The 20,768-nt window shown below is 42.5% G+C and overlaps 1 protein-coding gene across 7 annotated transcripts in view; it reads right to left on the reverse strand.

The window, feature by feature from the left end:
• Window positions 1-20,038: 20,038 nt before the first annotated feature.
• The window catches only part of LOC124544845 (serine/arginine repetitive matrix protein 1), a 145,038-nt gene continuing 144,308 nt past the window's right edge, over window positions 20,039-20,768 (reverse strand). For 6 of the 7 annotated variants that reach the window (XM_047123556.1, XM_047123554.1, XM_047123552.1 and 3 more), the window contains one exon: window positions 20,039-20,529. In XM_047123556.1, coding sequence (XP_046979512.1) covers window positions 20,425-20,529 — 105 coding nt within the window. In that variant the 3' untranslated portion in view covers window positions 20,039-20,424. The remainder of the gene's footprint in view (window positions 20,530-20,768) is intronic. The other variant, XM_047123555.1, reaches the window with a different exon arrangement.

Below are 20,768 nucleotides of genomic sequence, written 5' to 3' on the forward strand. Positions count from 1 at the left end.
TTAAGCAGAATGCAAGTTGGCGGCAGCAGAATCCTTCTGCGATCAGCTTCTAATGTCGGTTCTCAATAGAGTCCCTCGAAAAAAGCATCGTCTTCACTCCAGGGATTCCCATTTGAGTTCTTGAAGCGTTCCTTCACTAGCTCGGTGGAGGCCAACAAGAATGCTTCTGTAGGGTAGTGTTCTGCAGACGCGTACACGTTTAGGATGTGGCAGTCAGTTGACAGATACTTTGTTATTGCTTATTGCATCACCTTTCCAGGGTACATCTCAAAACTTTTCGATTTGCAGGAAGGATGAGGGGGGGCATATTGTTCAACGTCCTGGTATTTACCTCAGCGACATTTAAGCGCCCAGTCCTTCTGAGAAACATAGGACAACGTTTGCGAATCTGGTATCATTAACATCTGTCCGGCATGGCAAGCGGTGGGTTGTCGGCTGGGAGCGGTACAGCCCTGATGCAAGGGCAGAGGTTCATGACCCGTTGGAAGCTGTTCACATGCAATCCAATAGCGGAGGCGTTGTGGGACGGAGACGAGAGTGAAACTTCTTACAACGCCCATAGAACTACAGTCTTAGCGGCATTATTTCAGGAGCATTATACCAGAATTCTAAGTGGCTTACTTCCACCAGCATGACAAGACAACCGAGAGACACAGTGCAATTAGCATTGGATGTCTTCAGCTATTTGACGACAGTTACCGGCCAGTCAGGCACAGAGGAAGTGACTACCTAGGCTGTGGGAAGCCTACAGAGACATCGTGGAAGCGTCTGTAACTGTTATCTGACGAGTGTAATCCGACTACACGCAAAAAAATTACTCACCACGCAAAGGGACTCTCATAATGAATTTAATTGATCAGCCTATCAATCTGACATAAATTACGTGCCGCCGGGCGGGTGGAAGCAAGGCGAGAGTACCACAGATATGATTCAAGAGTTGGAGCGGTAATCACGTGTGGCTGGCCGTTGTGACCGAGCGGTTCTAGGCGCTTCAGTCTGGAACCGTGCGACCGCTATGGTCGCAGGTTAGAATCGTGCCTCGGACATGGATGTTGTGATGTCCTTAGGTTAGTTAGGTTTAAGTAGTTCTAAGTTCTATGGGACTGCTGACCTCAGATGTTAAGTCCCATAGTGCTCAGAGCCATTTTTTGGTAATCAGATGTTTCCGCGTTGTGGCGAGATCTTTTAACAGAATTTCAGCCTCCCATCTATACAGGGACAGATGATCATCGTAATAAAATCAGCTATATTATCTAGAATAAACCTGATATTTACAACTGTGCTGTTACCTCGAGAGACTTCGTATGTAACGACACATTTGGTTACTTTAAGTAGTTCTAAATTGACGAGGTGTCGTGTAACATGTTCTTAGCACTCTGTCATGAGCCAAAAATCAGCTTAATATTATAGTCTTGTGATGAAGGACGTGGTAGATATTAGGCTGAGAAGAACATATTTTTCTACCTGAGGAGAGAATACTTAGAGGAAACGTAGCCTATGCCCTTGTGTTGTACCAGGTTTTCACAAGTAACAGTACTTAAGCGACGTAAAATTGCTTGTATGGTTATTTCTTCCGTCTTCGAAATTAACTAGTATAAAAGGGAGCGATCCACATTTCGGGTGAGAAGATCGAGGGGTATTGGAAAAACAACATCCCCATTCCGGATCTCTTAAACTGAGGACTGTATGTCAGGAGTGGAGCTTCAGCTAGTCCAAGTCAGGCCACATTGTGCCGCCGTCAGAGGCAAGAGCGCTCACAAGAGTGTTGGGCGATCGGAAATTGAGGCTTATGGCTGTCGCGGCTTATGGCTGTCCCGGTGGACTGGCTCCTCAGGCACCCAATACACTCGGTACACGGCGCTGGACCAGACTGGAGGTGACTGGTCAGTTTTCTTTTCCGTCTTGGGGCACCGTGTTCAGGTGAGATAATGAGCACTAAATTAGTAAAAAATATCATACGATTATATTTCCCATGTTTATGTCTGCTAGGATGTGACTCGCAACTAGTAAATGGGTATAAGTGTGTTTCATTCCCAAATGATGTTGCTACAGGTTTTCTGTATCGAGGATGTTACAAGTACACTGCTTCCTGTGGGTTGCAATCCCACAACTTCCAAGCTGGAAGGTTTTCGCTGCCTGGGCTACCCTCAGGGGAAAAATCGACGCTTTAGAAGCTCCCCCCTGTCGCTGTCTGGTGTGGGACGTCCGCCACCGCCGCCGCCCTCCCGACCTTGTTTCCTCGTTGCTCCGTGTTCTGTCTCTCTCCCTACCTCGCGCTACACTTGTCGCCAAGAGACTGCACAGTCCACCGTGGACACCCCCGCTACCACAATCATTTACACTTTCCCTTCCCCCTCCCCTGCCCTCACCACCACCTCTCGGAGTGCCTCCTCCAGGCTTCTGCTAAACTTCCCCTCCTCACAAACTCCTCCCCTTCTATCTCCTCCCCTACCCTGTATCCCCATCCGATATTACCCCTGCCCCTGCTCATGTTCCTGCCCCCACTACCACCTGTCGTGACGGCTTTCTCCCACTCCCCACTCGCCCTGCTACGACCGCCCCCGTTTCCCCCACCTGTGTCACCATCCACTGCGTCACAGTCGCCACCACAGAGCACCCACCTTCCCATCAAAGTGCCTCCGCTTCGCACGAGGCGCCTGCCTCCTGTCACCTCCCACTCCAACCAATCCCTCTCCCTTCCTCCCAGGCTACGCCCACCAAAAAAGTCCTAAACACTCGAGTGCCAACCTCCCCTCCACCCACTCTTCCAAGAAACCGCTGCTCACCATTCTTCCTTCCGATCCCCCCACGGACACAACCCTTTCCCCCACATCCCCAGACCCCATCCTGCATACTTTCGTCCTTTCCAACCCTGATCCCAACTTCCTCCATCCTGCACCCTCACACTAGAAATCTGCGAGTATATTCCCAGTGCCCACATTGCTCAGCTCATCCCCTGCAAAGACTCTGTCCTTATTAAGTTCCCCTCTCCCTCTTTCCACACTGAACTCCTCTGGAAACTTCCCTGTATCACCTTTGGCTCACATGCATCTCATATTTTTCATCACCTCCTCCTCTCCCAGTCAGCCTCAACTTCCTCATCGTTCACTGACCCTCATCACCATGATCACAACTCTCAGCCCCCGTAGTCATGAAGGCAGAGACGTTGGCAGAATTGAATTCCCACACTGCCATGGAAATCCAATCAGCCCGACGAATCTCTAATGACCCCGGCCCCAGTTTCATGATTTTTGTGTTCACAGAATCGACCTCCTCACTCGGGGTGCCCTGATTTTGAACCACCACCACCCCATTGGCCCCTCCTGTTTCTCTCCTCAATCCTAGTGCTGTCAATGCTGCCTCCTCTACAATCATCATCACCCAAAACTGCAACCCCCCCTCCACCTGACCCCACTGTAAAGCCTCCTACTTCCTCAAACAGTGTCCTAACCTCGCCTCTCCTCCTTCCTGCAAACACCTGCATCGAATACCATTCCACCTACTCTAAGAAATGCAAGGCCAAGGCCCCTCCCAACAACCCTCAGCTTACCATCCCCATTTGACCCATCGATCAGTCCATCCAACCCAACAATTCCCTTTGCCCACCACCTACAGCCAAACACACCAGCCATTTCCTAACCATTGTCCTCCAGAATATCCAGCCCCACCAACACCCCACACCCTCCAGCAGATTTCCCTTGCTGCCTGTCTCCCAATTGAATGTAGATGTAGATGTAGAACACTTATGCCACCCACTCCCACAGCCAGGTCCACTTCACTATTACCTACCTCGACACTCTCGTTTAAGCCTCTCGCCTCCTCCCTTCCCACTCCCCACCCTTGCGAGCCAAACAGCATCATCTCCTATACCTATACATCTGCTCCCTCCCATCCAACAAACACCTCTTCATGCATATCCTGTCCCAGCACCAGGGTGACCCCTTCATCCTTAATGAAACCTTCCTCCAACCTCGTCATGTTGTCCACACCTCTCCCTACCTCCTTCACTGACAGACAATCCCCTTCCCTTAGTGCAAGGTGGGGTGCCTATAGTCGACCTCAAGCATCTCCCTCTCCAACCACAACCCCTGCTCAATGATCCAATCAAACACCTCAACCTCAGTGTCTTTCTTCCCTGTGCCACTATGTCCATCCAGCAGCTCCTCTCCCCTACAAATTCACCTCCCATGTTGCCAAACCTTCTCCATCTATGTGATTGCCGCAGACCTCAACATCCACAGCTGCAACCCTGCAGTGGCACTACCCTCCAAGGTGACTTTGTTTCCCTTCCACAGCACACCCATCACGAAAAAACTCCACCCCCTATATCATCCTCGCTTCCCCCAACTTCCTTGGTCGTATCACCATGGATGTCCTAGACCCCATTGGTAGCGACCACCTCCCAGATCTTTTCATCATCTTGTCAGCCCATCACTCACATCTTGTCCCCCCCCCCCCCCACCCAACTGCCCCTCCAAAGTCCTTCCATGACTACCACTGAGCTGACAAGGATGCCTACCAAGAATTCATGGCCTGACAGGTCGAAAGCCACCCACTTACCTTTCACTACCACACTGACACCACCCATCCCTCGTCCTTCCTCCAGAAGACCATCACTGATGCCATGGAGGCCCACATTCCTACCAAACTTACCCACCGACCCTCATCACCCTACACTTCCTGCAAAGGCCGTCCCCTCCATGAATCCCACAGGCTCTGCACCTGTGGCCAGGATACACTCCTCAGCCACTGGCAGTCACAACAACACTTCTGCAACCTCTCAACAGCAAAGAAACACCGGGACTGGCAGCAGACATGTACATGACTCAACACTTCCTTCCTGTTAACTCTTCAAAGTACTGGTCTGCCTTCCACCACCTTACTGGTAGCTACCCCAACCCACATTATCCCCTTCTCCATGATGACCACCTCCTTCCCTGATAACATCAGTAAGGCTAACCACATGCCCACCTCTACAAGGTCTTCTCCATTTCCCAACGATTTTAATTACTCGCTCTTCCCTACAGTCCTTGAATGCTCTGACAACCTCTGTCCAACCACTCGCCCCCAGTTTCCAGTCCTTGGATCAGTATCCCCCCTCAGATTTAAACACTCCCATTACAGCACATGACATCAAACTCATACTCCAATGCAAACAGAACACCACCCCTGTTCAAAATGGTGTCATCTACTGCCACCTCAATGAATCGTCCCCCTTCTTCCTGGCTATCCTTGCTATCTTGTATAATGTCATCCTATCCACCGGCTTTTACCACGATCTGTAAAAGACTTTCCATGTCCTGCTGTTCCCTAGACCCAACAAACACCCCCCCTGACACCTCTTCCTACCATCCCATCTGTCTCATGACTCAACGCCTCCTTCCTGTTAACTCCTCAAAGTACTGGTCTGCCTTCCACCACCTTTCTGGTAGCTACTCCATCCCACATTATCCCCTTCTCCACGATGACCACCCCTTCAGTAGTGTCTTCGAGTCCATCCTCCTGTTAAAGGCGCTGCAGTCTGGAACCGCAAGACCGCTACGGTCGCAGGTTCGAATCCTGCCTCGAGCATGGATGTTTGTGATGTCCTTAGGTTAGTTAGGTTTAACTAGTTCTAAGTTCTAGGGGACTAATGACCTCAGCAGTTGAGTCCCATAGTGCTCAGAGCCATTTTGAGTCCATCCTCTCCAAACGTATTCCACCAGCACCACATTCTTCCCCTTACCCAGTGGATGTACCCCAAGGCTCTCTTCTTTTCCCTCTCCTCTATCTCCTGTATACTGCACATTTGTGAACTGTGGCTGGCTCGAGTCATGCTTGGTTGCAGTCCTGTGGTTTTATTTCTCGTGCGGTTATCGCGATACTGTTGCTGTCCTCTCCATGAGTGGCAGCAACAGCATATATTGATACTGGTACTGCTGGGCTATTTTGGTGTGGCGGATATAGTTTCCGACTGGGCAGTGTGTGACCAGTTGGTTGGTTGGCGTCAAGCATCAAGGAAGTCTCCATCGCACGTATTCTGGCCGGAGCCACTGGCAGAGTGCACGCGCAGTTGGAGAGTGAGGTGCTGCTTGCGAGTGCTACGAAGTTCGTCGATCCTAGACATGAAAGTTGAGTCCTCAATTAATCTACCATCGAGCCTCAACTGTTTACCCTTCTTCGTTTGATCCTGGTTGTCGCTTTTAGGTCATTCCTGTGAGCAACAACGTGAGAGTTTTCAAGTCGGCTAAGATTCCAGCTGGCTTCCTATAGAGTTTAACTTAATTTATTCCATGTTATTGAAGTTGACCAGTGGTATCTGCTGCCTTGTGGCCATTAACGATCCGGTTACCTGCCCTGGTCGTTCACGTAATTTTCCGCAGTGTATTTTCCTCGTCGTGTTGTTGCTGTCCAGTGCGGCCTGTAGTTCGACAGCTGAGGTGTTGTTGGTCATTGTGGGAGCCAATATTCTGTGTGTCATTGTATTGAAATCTTGTGGTCGTTTTGCTGGTTGCGTGGTGCAGAACAGATTTTGTTGAATGGTCGGTCGGCTGTCTGTCCGTTGGGTTCCCTTCAGTTTAAGAAGTCATTGGACAGGCTCGCTGTCTCACCTAAACGGGTGTTAGTGTTACAATCCCAGACCCACCCTTGGAAACTTCTGAGCGCTGTTCCTTGTGTATTACTTAGTAATTTCCCTGTTTGGGTTTTAGTTATTTGGTTGATGTCTGGGCTTCAGCCGAGTATCAATATCTCTTAATTAATGTTCTTGTCTTGTCCTTAAGGTATGAGATTGTTATTCTTCATAGGGGCCTTCAGCCCAACTTTATATGAAATGTTTTAAGATACGGCCTTCTGATTGAAGCTCTTCTTATTGCTTAATATGCGGCCTCCAGCCAAGTTCCATTAAAATTAAATTGCTAAGGCCTTCAGCCTGTTTAGATTGAAGATTTAGAAAATATTCTTGGGTGAAACCTCCAGAAGAACCTTGTATTTCAATTTCTTGCTCAGGCCTTGTGTCTTGGATTTCGAGTGTGGCCTTCAGCCGATCCAAAGTTAATCAAAGGAGATCAATTGAAGTTTTGAGTGTTTTGCATCCTTGTTGTAATACTGTGTGTTGATAAATAATGTTTGTATGTTGAGTGCAACTGACAGCATCTTATTTTGGCCCCTTTCCACGGCCTAATCCATTCTGTCCTGCTAGCTCATGCATTTCAATATGCCCAAACCTCTTGTTCACCTCCTCCAATTTGCTGATAACATGGCTTCCTGGCCCTCTATCCTACCTTTCTATGTTCCCAATGTACTCTTCAAACCCAGCTTGACCACTTTACTGCCTGGTGCAACCGGTGGCTCCTTCACATCAACCCTTCCAAGACCCAGGCAATCATCCATCATGAGTATTACCACCCTCTCATTCTGGCTCCATGATTTTTACATTACCAATTTGTTCGTTCTCTCCACCTTACTCCTACCCTGAAATACCCTGGCTTCACCCTCAACACTCACCTCACCCAGACACCCCATCTCCTTATTATTCTACACAAAGCCCACAACAGACACTGCCTCCTGAACCTCGTGTTTGCCCAGGTGTGGGGACTGCATCCTTCCACCATCCTTCACACCTACAAATCCTTTATCCATTCCATCCTCTGTTATGCCATTGTCACCTAGATTCCTGCCCCACCCAGATTCTACAAACCCCTCCAAATCATTGAACGCCATGCACTTCATCTCGCTTTCTGTATCTGCCTCCTGTCCTCCACATGCATCCTATATGACCTCATCCCCTTCCCACATCTTCTCCTTTTCCTCAAACACATCCAAACCCTGTACATCATCTGCAGACACAATTCCCACCCCCCTGATGTCTCCTATCCTCTCTAGCCCCAGCCCATTGTATCCCGTTCTCTCTCCATCTCCATGCCCTCCACCTGCTTTACCAAGATACCTTCTGGTGCCTACCCGTCCTACCAACTCTAACCCCACCATCCCCCTCCTGAGGGCATCACCCCTCCTCAGGGCTTCTTCCCCCCCTCTTTTTCCCTTTCCTTGAACGGGTTTTTCTTCCCTTCTACACCCTCTCCCTTTCCAATGTACCCCTTCCACGTCTCTGCACTCCCTCCTGACTTGCCTTCCCTCTTCCTCTCCCACCCACCCATCTCCTGCCCCTTGGTGTGCTCATCGAACCCCTTTCTTTTCGTCCCAACCCCTCCAATGCCTGCTGTCCCCTCCTCTCAGGTCTCCCCCACTTGGCAGGTCCCTCACGGCAGTTTTTACTCTTCATCATGTGTGATCCATCTCGTTCAGTGATTTTAAAGTGTCGTCATTCTGGTGTGTTTTTTATACTGTGGCCAACTTTTATCTTGTGTGTGTGTGTGACTTCAATGTATTTTACGTGCTACGCATATCGATAACTGTGTTTTTATCTTTATATGGACTTTTTTCACTGTGTCCCACAAAAGCGTATACTTGAACCCCCATTGTCTCCCCTTATTATGTTCCCTTTTTATCACCTTTTATATGAATAATTTCACATTTTTTATTAACTGTAATGCTCCTTGACTGAAGAGCAGCAGATTGTGCTATTTCCAGCCCTCCCTTGCCCATATGGGGAATGAAATCACAATAAAGGGGGAAAAAAAACAAGCACAGTGGGATAGTGGATTGCTGTTCTAATATTATTGTTACCTATCCTTATGTTCCTCCCAGCAGCTATTCGCTTGCAGCTCGACAGGATGCTACTCCCCTGTACTGGTCTGAATACAAGAGATATTAGAGGACATACAGAGGAAATTTTTAGAGCTAGGAATAAACTAAAGTTAAGCAAATATTCTTTCAGTGCTGAAGTATTTTGGACATATAGTGAATGCTGAAGATATTAGATCAGATCCAAGAAAGTAGAGGCAATAGCAAAATGCATAGGCACAAAGAATAAAAAGCAGTTAGTGGTAGGTTTTATAGGAGGTACGTGCTTGGATTTTATACAGTTCGCCCTGCTACATTGGTTTTGCTGAAGCAGAAAACTAAATGGTAGTGGGGTGAACAGAAAAGGAGAATCTATGATAGTATAAAGAGAGACTTGTTAATTTGGCTAAAAAATTGAGTGGTAGGCCTGCAACTACTGACAGGAATTTTGTGCAGTTAAAATGGTTAATTTTGGCTTCTATGCTGCTTTGTGCTTAAACTCAATGAATTTTTAAGTCAGTAGATCCCTAAATGGATTGCATGTAGTAGATCTTAGGCCTAAAAATGTTGAACATCCTTGGGTTAGATGATTGGTATTAGAAAGACAGTGTGGATAACGAATTCCACTTATATTTATTGAGAACCCAAGTCAACTGAGAGTAACATTGAAAGTGTAGCATTAGCCATACTGAACGATCAAGATGAAGATCCAGTTTTCGACAGGTTAGGTGGTCTTCAGAAACAAACAACTGACCAAAAGATTATAACAAACATTGGTTCATCTTTCAAGGCATACTAATTAGAGAAATGATGTGAGAATCCATCAATGTAAGCTGTCATTGTATCCGATAGTACCACGAGGTTTATGGGGATAATTGTAATTGACTCTTTACCAAATGGAAAGGAAGATTTAGAATATGTATTGATAGTTTCAGAATCAGACTATACCAACTGAAAGCTGGTATAAAAAGTACTACCATTTGATACCTACAGAATTACTTCAGGGAATACCAATATATATAAAACCTTGTAGGGAGTGCGTAACAGAGAACATAGGTGGTTTGGTAATGGTTAAGGCCCATGAACATAGCTCCAAACTAAATAAAAAGATGGGGAAATTTTGTGTTGGAACACGTACCATCAGAATCTTTTGATATGAAACAACCAAAAGCAGTCATCTTGGAAAACATTGGAAGAAATTGTAATTGTTTATACAATACATGGCATATTCAAAAGTGTAAACTGATAAAGCTGAATAGAAACGACAATAATAAGTCGGTTCTGATACCCAAAAATGAAGTAAGTGATAAATTTGTGTTCTGGGTAATACCGATATTTTATTTGGGATTGCTGGAATATTTTAAGGTTAACATCAGTAGGACAGGTAAAATCACAAAATGAAAACAACTGTACAGCCGTACTGGATTACACATAAAAGTCAAGATTTAGTTGTGTTAAAAGGGGTTGTAAGGATAATGGTCATCAAAATGAAGAACAAATAAGAGAAGATTGTAAATGTAATGTGAAAATAGAAGTAGGCTACCTCAATAGCTCTGCAAATCTGATACATAGAAGATTTAAACAAAATTTAACGAATATGAATGTCTGTAATATCTGCCGCATAACTTGTTACGGTGGGAAGGAATAGCCCATTAGTCATGGTGAAACTACTTAATGACTAAGACCCACTAAGCAGTAATTAGTGAAGTGAATGAAGTTAGCAAATAAACAATACAATGTTACTGTAGCATCTATGATCCAAATTAAAGGTCATCATAAAAATGTCACCAATAAATTATACTGGTTTAATAAGTGGTGGTAACAGAATAAGAAAAGTCGAACTGATGAAATAGTTAGTAGGTCCTAAGCACTACCAACAGTGATAGTGATTATGAGCTCAGATGGAGAAGAGACATTATGAGCTAAGGACTATGAATATTAGGAAGGGATGTTGCAAAATTGCACATCTACAGGTAATTCTAGTGACTGCAAGATCACTTTTGGGACCTTACGATCCAGGTGTTGGTCTGATGAAGACGGTCAGAAGCAATGAAGTTAAAGTTTGCAGTAGACTTACAATTTGTGTAGCTGTATCAATCCAAGTATTTAGTAATATAAATAAAACAGAAAGAGAGATTCCACATGGGAAAAATATATAAAGTATTTAGTAACAATATCATGTATAGTATATCATATAATTCCAACATTACATAGTAGATAAGAACTGGTCAAGTATATGGGTAACACAGGGTTTGTAGTTTATTGTCTGCCTATTAGGAGAATAAAGAGAATGATAACTTATTAAATATGGTAGATAAATGTTATCAAAGGTATTAAAAATGGACAAATAGAAGATTGTTGTTGTTGTGGTCTTCAGTCCTGAGACTGGTTTGCTGCAGCTCTCCATGCTACTCTGTCCTGTGCAAGCTTCTTCATCTCCCAGTACCTACTGCAGCCTACATCCTTCTGAATCTGCTTAGTGTATTCATCTCTTGGTCTCCCTCTACAATTTTTACCCTCCACACTGCCCTCCAGTACTAAATTGGTTATCCCTTGATGCCTCAGAACATGTCCTACCAACCAATCTCTTCTTCTGGTCAAGTTGTGCCACAAACTCCTCTTCTCCCCAATTCTATTCTTTAGCAGAGATAGTAATCTACATGCCATAGCACTATTCTGTATCCGAGCAAGATTCTCACATCAAAATAACGAAAAGAAAACTGAAAAATGTTGATCAGTAGACAGTTGACACTTGTGTATCACAGGGATCTTCCAAATAACTCTTAAGGCTGAGATTCAAGGCAGTATGACTTACCTGAAAAAACTTGAAGAAAAGGATTTCATTCATTGTAAAGTGTGAGTAGTATAGTGAGTAAGTTAGTTTGTCTGTCACGATGTATGGACCATGTGAAGAATAACTGAAGCATTATAATGTATAAGGGATAGATATCATTAACTCTGACAAAAGGAGTAAATTAAGGACACTAATTTTTCTTTAAGAGAGAGTCATATGGGAATAATTTCCTGAGTTAATTATGAGATATGAAGGGTTTTTACAGTTTTTAATAGAGCAAGTAGGTCATTTTAGATAATATTTGCTGAACCATACATTGTGGAGCTGTAGAAGTTATGAAGTGCTTCAGCTGGGAAATTGATTCATTAAGAGTTTTGCCGCTTCAGCAATGAATGTTACAGTGCCCTGTTATTTTCCTTTCATAATAAATAATTATCAGTGTTAATACGTGTAACGTACTTTAGGTATACTGCAAATTGTGTAATTTTTTCTTTGTTTCATGGTCTGCACAGTGACTTGGCGGAGGTAGAGAGATCTTCAGGCACCTGAAGAGAAGTATACTGGCAGGTTGTCGCCATGCCAACAGCCTGATTGTGTGAGAAGTTCCCTTCAGCCTAGTCAAGACTCCATTGCGTATCCTTATTGTCACGAGAAAAATGAAGAACATGTAGTGTGCTATTAAATCTTTGTATTAGTTCTGAATTAGCCACGCTTGTTCACACACGAACATTACGTTGTTGAATGTAGTAGTGGTAGTATGTACACTGCTTTAAGCTATAAAAAATGTTCAAAATATTGAAGAGAATATAAACGTGTTTTTGTGATGAATTATTTTGTAAATACTTGTTTGAAGATACTTGGAATGCTGTGTTATGGAAAGCTCATTCCATGAAATGATTTTATTGTTTCAAATGTGAAAATCTACTATGATGCTACAAGGAAGTAATTAGTTTATCTTTGGTTTGAGAAATACGAAGACTCATCAGTTTTAACTGTGAATAATCACAGAGGATGGGATGAAGATAGTCACTATCTGTAGAAAGTGATTATAGAGTGCTATTGAATTTGTAATAGTTTGCATTTAATCTATACTAACAATAGATCTATAAAACAGTTGTTCCCCTCTGTTTGATGACACCTCCAAAACTACTAGATGAATTTTAATGGTGTTCTCACAGGTAAGCTGAATGTAGCTTCAGGCACTGTACAGGCTTTAGTTCATCAAAATCTGATCATGAATAAAAGGATATAGTGATAAAGTTTTATCTACACTAATATTATAAATGCAGAAGTAACTCTATCCATTACATTTTCACAACTAATCCACAGAAGTGATTTCGATGAAATTTGGTGTGGAGATAGCTTGAAACCTGAGCACGCCTAGAGGTTACTTTAGAAAGTGTGGAGTATAAGGCACTAATTGATTTGAAGAATATTATGTGAATTAGTGAAAAATATTTACTCTTTGAAAAAGCTATTTCCTCTTTGAAACAATGGAAAATCCAGGATGTAATGTAACAATATTATGAAAAGGGTAGTTGCTACTCCCCATATAGCGGAGATGCTGAGTTGCAGATGGGCACAACAAAAAGACTGTCACAAAATAAGCTTTCGGCGAACAATGCCTTTGTCAAAAATAAGTGACACACACACACACACACACACACACACACACACACACACGCACGCACGCACGCACGCAAAACCACAATGTCTGGCGGCTCAAAGCAGACTCACTCAATCTTTGACTTTTTAATTAACATAGCATATTTGTGCAAATCCTTTTATTGGTTGATATGTGCTGTTCGGCCCGATTCAAAGCAACGAATACAGTGCTTATATGATCTGCAATGTATCAGGACACGAGGGAATGAATGATATTAGCCGCCTGTGGGCACTGATTTAAATCAATGGAGAAAGTTGAAAATTTGTGTCAGAATGGGGTTCAAACCCAGGTCTCCTGCATACTAGGCAGATGCGCTGACCACTGCTCCATACAGACACAGTGGTCATCACAACCACATTGACTACCACAGCACGCCCATCAACACCACATTTTGCCGCACCATCCTAACAGATATATTCATCATACATCCCACACTGATTTCTGTGGTTATTTCATGCAGTGTTGCCTGTCTGTTAGCACTGACAGCACTACGCAAACGCTCTTGCTCTTGTTGGTTAAGTGAAGGCTGTCGTCCAATGCACTGTTTGTGGCAAGAGTTAATGCCAAAGTTTGGTATGGTCAGCACCTGCTTGACACTGTGGATCACATAATATTGAATTCCCTTACAATTTCCCAAATAGAGTATTCAGTGCCTAGCACCAACTACCATTCTGCTTTCAAAGTCAGTTAATTCCCATCGTGCGGCCATGATCACCTGGATACAAATGAGAGCTCCACCAAAGTGCTGCCCTTTTATAAGTCGTATACATGATACAACTCCCATCTATGTGTGTCCCCAAGATTTTGTCACCTGAGTATAAATTATGTGAGAGGTCCCAAGCAAAGACCATTGTGTACCAAGAGTGGTGCATTGCCATAACAAAGTATATGCTCCATGAGTCCTGCAGACAATATTTTGCTGCACTATGAACAACAGGAGCAACAAAGCACGGGAGAGAAATGGTGCAGTGACTGGAATTTTCTCTGAAATTGAAGTAAGTAGGACAGTACAGTTCTTGTGGTCAAAACAATTAAATTTCACACAGATTCAATGTGAAATTCTAATGGTAAATGGATCAAATATATTGTTGCACAAAGTCATAATAAAACAGTGCCAGCAATTAGACCTAGGCTCTACAGATGTCTGTGATGCTGATCGGGAGGCAGGCCATCGATATCAACTGCAGACAACAATGTTCAGGCAGTCGAGAAAAAGAGTCGTAGTAGTCACAGATTTTCCGACAAGAGAGAAATTCACACAGCAGTTCTTGAATGGCTCCTTGACCAAAGAACTGAAGTCCCCCTGCATGAAAAATTTTTTGACTGGATTTTCAGAAATAATAATTAAACAACAATTTGTTGTACTTACGTAAATACATTTATGTATGTCAGTCGTCAGTTTATAAATAAAAGGAAGATCTAAATATACATCATTACTAAGATAGAAAGACCTATCTGAGCCCTGATGTAGCATATATGTTACATGTGCTACATTTTAGTGAATCACAATTTTGCCCCAGATTAACTCGCTGATCACCAATATAAACTTTATACATTCACAAAATGTAATCTCAGGACTGAGGATGACATGTAACCAAAAACTGCAACATCCACGAATATGTTATAAGACAAACAGGGAAGTTCCATATCTAGTCAGTAAGGACATAAACTTTTAGAACTCTAATGCCTAGTCAGTAAGAACATCACCTTATTTACAAATAGCACAGGTGCAGCTCATAATTAAAGGCTCTGAGGAAGATATGCCCCAAAATATACATTAAACAAATTCTCAGTAACTTACTACAGAATTTAAATTATCAGACATCATTTTGCCTATTTCCCACAACGATTTAACTAATGGCAACATTCTTGGTACTGTTGCTATGTGATATCAAGCTATATTTTTTCAAACAGGTAATAGCTAGTCTTAAGACTGCACCTTGAAATGCTCCTTAGCTGTATGTAGCATAGGTCTGGGGGATGTGTCTTTATCGAGTACATATCTTATGCATGTCCTGAAGGTTCTGGTGTTTTAGCCTAAGGGTGTCTTACCAACCTGCACACAATTTTCATGTTCCACTGTTTACATCGAAAGAGAATGAACAGAGTTGATGGAACTTGCTGTCGAATCCCCATCTCTGTATGTTTCTATTATGCTTAGTTGTGTCATTAATCGACATTTAGTATTATTGTGTTTTATAGTTATAGTGTTTTAGACAGTTTTTTTTCTGCCATTGGCTATTTTATCCACCACTGGAATAAGTTTGTAAACGTCTCACCAGAGTCCACTGGAGTACAATAACACAAAAATTACCACCTAATGAGAGTTTCATGAATGATTAAAGGGTAAAGCACATAAAATATACCCTGTGAGCAAAATACGTCCTGTTACTTTACTTTCCTTGTTTTCTGACTTGAGGGTAACATGTGTTATTAGCAAGTTCTTTTCGCGAGTTTCATGTTTTTACAAATAACAGCAGCATGCCACAAGTTCAAAAACAACACAATACAAATTCAGAGTGCAATGTGTCGGGTAAAATTTTGGAACATGTGGTCAGGATTAAGGTAAAGGAACATGGTGCATGCAGAACCTATGTAAATGTGAATCACAAACAAACAGTGTGTAAACCCGGGCAAGAGTATACACGTAATTTTAACAGAGCATTGTACAATGCAGCTGAATGCAAGGGCACCCACACCCGCAGCAAGGGAGGGGGTGAGATGGGCTGCTTGCCCCATCCTAGCTCTCAGTGAAAGGAAATTTATACTGTAGTCAGGGGTTTTTCTTTCAAGACAATGATTTACAAGTTCTCATTACACAGGTTTATAACAGGGTCAGAACTGGAACTTTTTTTTATGGGTACTTAATGTCACCAGTCATCTTCAAAATTATGAAAAATACTCCATACCCCCAAGTCTAGCCCCTCCATACAAATTATCATATGGGTGATATTAGCTGAATTTTTGTGTGTGCTTTCTCACATAAAATGCTTCACAATCTCCATGACATCATGGCAACATCACTGTTTTGTTACATGAATTCATAAACGTTGTGGTTTGAGCACACTAAACATTTGAAGTTTAGAAGTGAAAATACCGAAAACATTACTCATGCGTAGAAGCTGACATACACACATTAAATACACTGAAGCATCAAACTAACTACAGTAGGCATGTGTATTCAAATACAGAGAGATGTAAACAGGCAGAATATGGTGCTGAGGTCGGCGATCCCATTATAAGACAGTAAGTGTCTGGTGCAGCTGTTATATCAGTTACTGCTGCTACAATGGCAGGTTATCAAGATTGAAGTGAGTTTCAATTTGGTGTTATAGTTGCCGCACAAACAATGCAACACATCGTCTCCGAGGTAGTGATGAAGAGAGAATTTTCCCGTATGACCATTTCACGATTGTACCCTGAATATCAGGAACCTGGTAAAACATTAAATCTCTGGCACTGCTGTGGCTGAAAAAAAAAAAAAAAAAAAAAAAAAAAAAAAAAAAAAAAAAAAAAAAAAAAAGATCCTGCTTGAATGGGACCAACGATAACTGACGAGAATCATTCAACATGACAGAACTGCTGCAGAATTCAATGCTGGGCCGTCAACCAGTGTCAGGGCATGAATCATTCAATGAAATGTCATCTATATGGGTTTTCAGAGCTGATTTCCCACTCATGTACCCTTGACGAATGCACAGCACAAAGCTTTGTGCTCCACCCGGGCCTGTCAATACTGACATTGGACTGTTAATGACTGGAAATATGTTACCTGGTGGGACGGGTCTCATTTCAAATTGTATCGAGCAAATGGACTTGTATGGTTATGGAGACAATGTCATGAATACATGAACCCTGCACGTCAGCAGGGGATTGTTCAAGCTGGTGGAGGCTCTGTAATGGAATTGGGTGTGGGCAATTGAAATGATATGGGACCCCTGATATGTCTAGATACAACTCTTACAGGTGACGTGCATAGGCATCCTGTCTGATTACCTGCATCTATTCATGTCCATTGTGCATCCCGACGGACTTGGGAAATTCTGGCAGGACAATGCGACACCCCATACATCCAGGATTGCTACATACTGGCTCCAGGAACACTTCGAGCTCAAACACTTTCGCTGGTCATCAGACTCCCCAGAGATGAACATTACTGAGCGTATCTCGGATACCATGCAACATGCTGTTCAGAAGAGATCTCCACCTCCTCGTACTTTAACAAATTTATTGACAGCCCTGCAGGATTCATGGTGTCAATTCCCTTCGCCACAACTTCAGACAGAAATCTTGGTTGTGGTGACAGACTGATCTCTAGCGTAGCTCATGGTCTAGGTTAGTTCTGATCGATGAATGTTGCATCCTTCCCCAGTATGGAAACCACAAGCTGCTCCTGTAGTAGTGTAATATAAATTTATTGTAGCATTTTCACAAGATGAAATTATTGTTATTTTATCATTCTCACTTTCCTGTAAAATTCTAAGATCATTCTTTCCATTCCGTAGTGGAATTTTAAGAACATGTGAAAAATAAAATTCAAAACAATGAAGAGGCAGTGACGAAGAAAGCAATCTTGCAGTTTGTGGGTCCATGTTCCCTGGCATGTTGATGAGACTGAATGAACTCACTCCTTAGAGAGAGAGAGAGAGAGAGAGAGAGCACACAACATATTACAGAACATACTGACACTATTAAATTAATAAGGAAGTCCCATAACCTAACGGAAAACATCATGGTGAATTTTTAAAAAGTTTTGGAAATGACTGGATGCAAATCAACTAAATTTTATTTTGTAATTCCATGCCTCTATCAACCAAACTACACTGAACCAAACGACATAAAACCATATCTCAGAGATGCTGAATTGCAGATACTGTCATGAATAAGCTTTCGGCCTGCAAGGCCTTTGTCAGAAATACACACACACACACACACACACACACACACACACACACACACACACAATTTTTTATGAAGGCCTTGCTGGCCGAAAGCTTATGTGTGAGAATATTTTTGTTGTGCCTATCTGCAACTCAGCATCTCCACTGTGCTGACAAGGGAACCTCCCCATTGCAACCCCCTCAGATTTAGTTATAAGTTGGCACAGTGGATAGGCCTTGAAAAACTGAACACAGATCAATCGAGAAAACAGGAAGAAGTTGTGTGGAGCTATGAAAAAATAAGCAAAATATACAAACTGAGTAGTCCATGCGCAACATAGGCAATATCAAGGATAAGGTGAGCTAGGGAGCGCCGTGGTCCCGTGAGCAGCTGCAGAACGAGAGGTTTTTGGTTTAACTCTTTCCTCGAATGAAAATTTTAGTTTTTTATTTTCAGACCTGTCCGTCCGTCCGTCCAATGCGAGGTAACTGCGCTGTAGAATGGGGACACTACACCTAAACAAACATCGAAACACATGACGTCAGTCGACTACAGCGCACGGAAGAGAGGGAATTCCTGCTAACGAGGCTCCCTGGCCGGCTGGCTGGCAGTTTGGACGAGAGTGCATTAAATACGTGAGATGTATTCCGTGGGCAATATGAATCCAGCAAATATAGCTCGCGACTTCAATAACAAGGTTCCCATCGCAAAACACAGACAATAAACTTATTACAGTGAACAGAGACGTCTATGAACGAATGGACAGATCTTAACTTTGCGAAAATGAAGAAAATAAACTTTTCACTTGGGGGAAGATTTGAACCATGAACCTCTCGCTCCGCAGCCGCTCATGCTAACCACAGGACCACGGCGCTCCTTGGCTCACACAGTCCTTTATGTTACCTATGATGCGCATGGACTATTCAGTTTGTATATTTTGCTTATTTTTTCATAGTTCCACACAACTTCTTCCTGTTTTCTCAATTGATCTGTGTTCAGTTTTTCAAGGCCTATCCACTGTGCCAACATATAACTAAATCTGAGGGGGATGCGATGGGGAGGTTCCCTTGTGAGTAGAAACTTCCCTTTTTGTATTGCTGTTACATTCCATCCTGGATTTTCCACTGTTTGATACAACTGTATCTTTTAGGTTACGACCTCCTGAAGGCCGGAATTGCCAGTATATTATTAACTTTCATTTAACTATCACAAATCTTACCAGGAACAACAAACTTTTGGTGAATTCCCAATATGTTGTTCTTGCCTTGAATTGGCATCATTTTGTAACCTTTCAGTTGTAATACAAAAACAAATATAAGAATTCTTTAACCAACATTATGTAGTTTCCTGTCATTTTATTACAACAAATTATACCAATAAAGATATATTTGTGCACCATGTTCTTTACATTCATTCTTGATCCCAAATCGTAGATTTGAAAAGCTACTGGTTTCCTCTGTAAGTTAATTTTAACTTTGCACTCAAATTCAAATTTTGATATATCTGCTGTTCCATATTACTGAACATTTTCTCAATCATTTCATAAGTACGTTGGGAGGGGAGGCAATCAGTTCTTTTTTTTTCCCAGGTGCCCAGTGCTGCACTACTACAGTGTACAGTGTGACCATCTGAAAACTGTGTGTAGTATTATGTCAACGACTTTCATGAAAGCAGCAATATTTTCAATTAGAGCTGTTTAAAGTAAGAGATGATTAAAATACGATTTACAATAACTGTCATATGCGATTAGAGGAATACAAACCGAACAAATTTGAGCAATTATGGTAACAATAACAACAACAGAGATTACTAATATGTAAGGAGATAGAAAACATCAGTGAGAAGTGAGAATAACAGCAACAATGATGATGATAAACTTTAGGATGGATGCACAATAGCTTTGCCTTTAATACTGTTAAGTGTAATTACCATTGCAAAAAAGACTTACTGAAACATATTCATGTTGAGGGCCCACAATCTTATGAAGATTCTTCAGATTAACAGAGTACCACAATGATAATCAAGTGACAAAAGAAAAAAGAACATCAAGTTTATTTTTCTCTTTAAATATTTATGTGAAAAATCATCATACATTTTCAACAGTACTCAGTCACCTTTAATGAGCACACATTTCTAACAATTACAAAATGAGACCTTACTATACATTAAAATGTTTCTTCTGTGGCACAGTTTGTGAAAAAATGTTACATTGGACCACAACGATTACATCACATTCCAACACTTTTCCAAGTTCACGGTGCACTGAACACATTTGCTACATTCACACTGACCAGCGAGCTCGTGTGGGGGGAAAATGAAGAATGCTATTCATCTGTCAGTCTGAACATGTAGCTTGAATCAACTAATAAGGAACATCGTCTTCTATACAGCTGCACATATGCAGTCAGTCATCAGCATTTCACTTGCTATTGTCGTCCTCACTTCTCTTCATTGATTTTAATGCACGTTCTCTCAAACGTCTTTCAAGTTCCTCTGTGTTTTCTGCAACACTTGAGTCACTGTCCTGGAACAAGAAAAGCTGCTGAGGCACAGCGAACAGCTTCGACAATATACAAATTCTTTGAATGTAACAACATAGTGAACACATTTTGATGCCACTCTGAAGTAACATAGTATCTAGCACATCATTACTACCTTAAAATTCAACAAAAAAGTAGTTGTCCCACCATCTTTGTTTCGTAAAAAAAGGATGCTAAAGGAATAGCGTTTTGTAATCAGAAAAGTGAGGCAAAATCAGAATGT

Source organism: Schistocerca americana, chromosome 8 (genome assembly GCF_021461395.2).
Source record: "Schistocerca americana isolate TAMUIC-IGC-003095 chromosome 8, iqSchAmer2.1, whole genome shotgun sequence".
NCBI classification, from domain to species: Eukaryota; Metazoa; Arthropoda; class Insecta; order Orthoptera; family Acrididae; genus Schistocerca; species Schistocerca americana.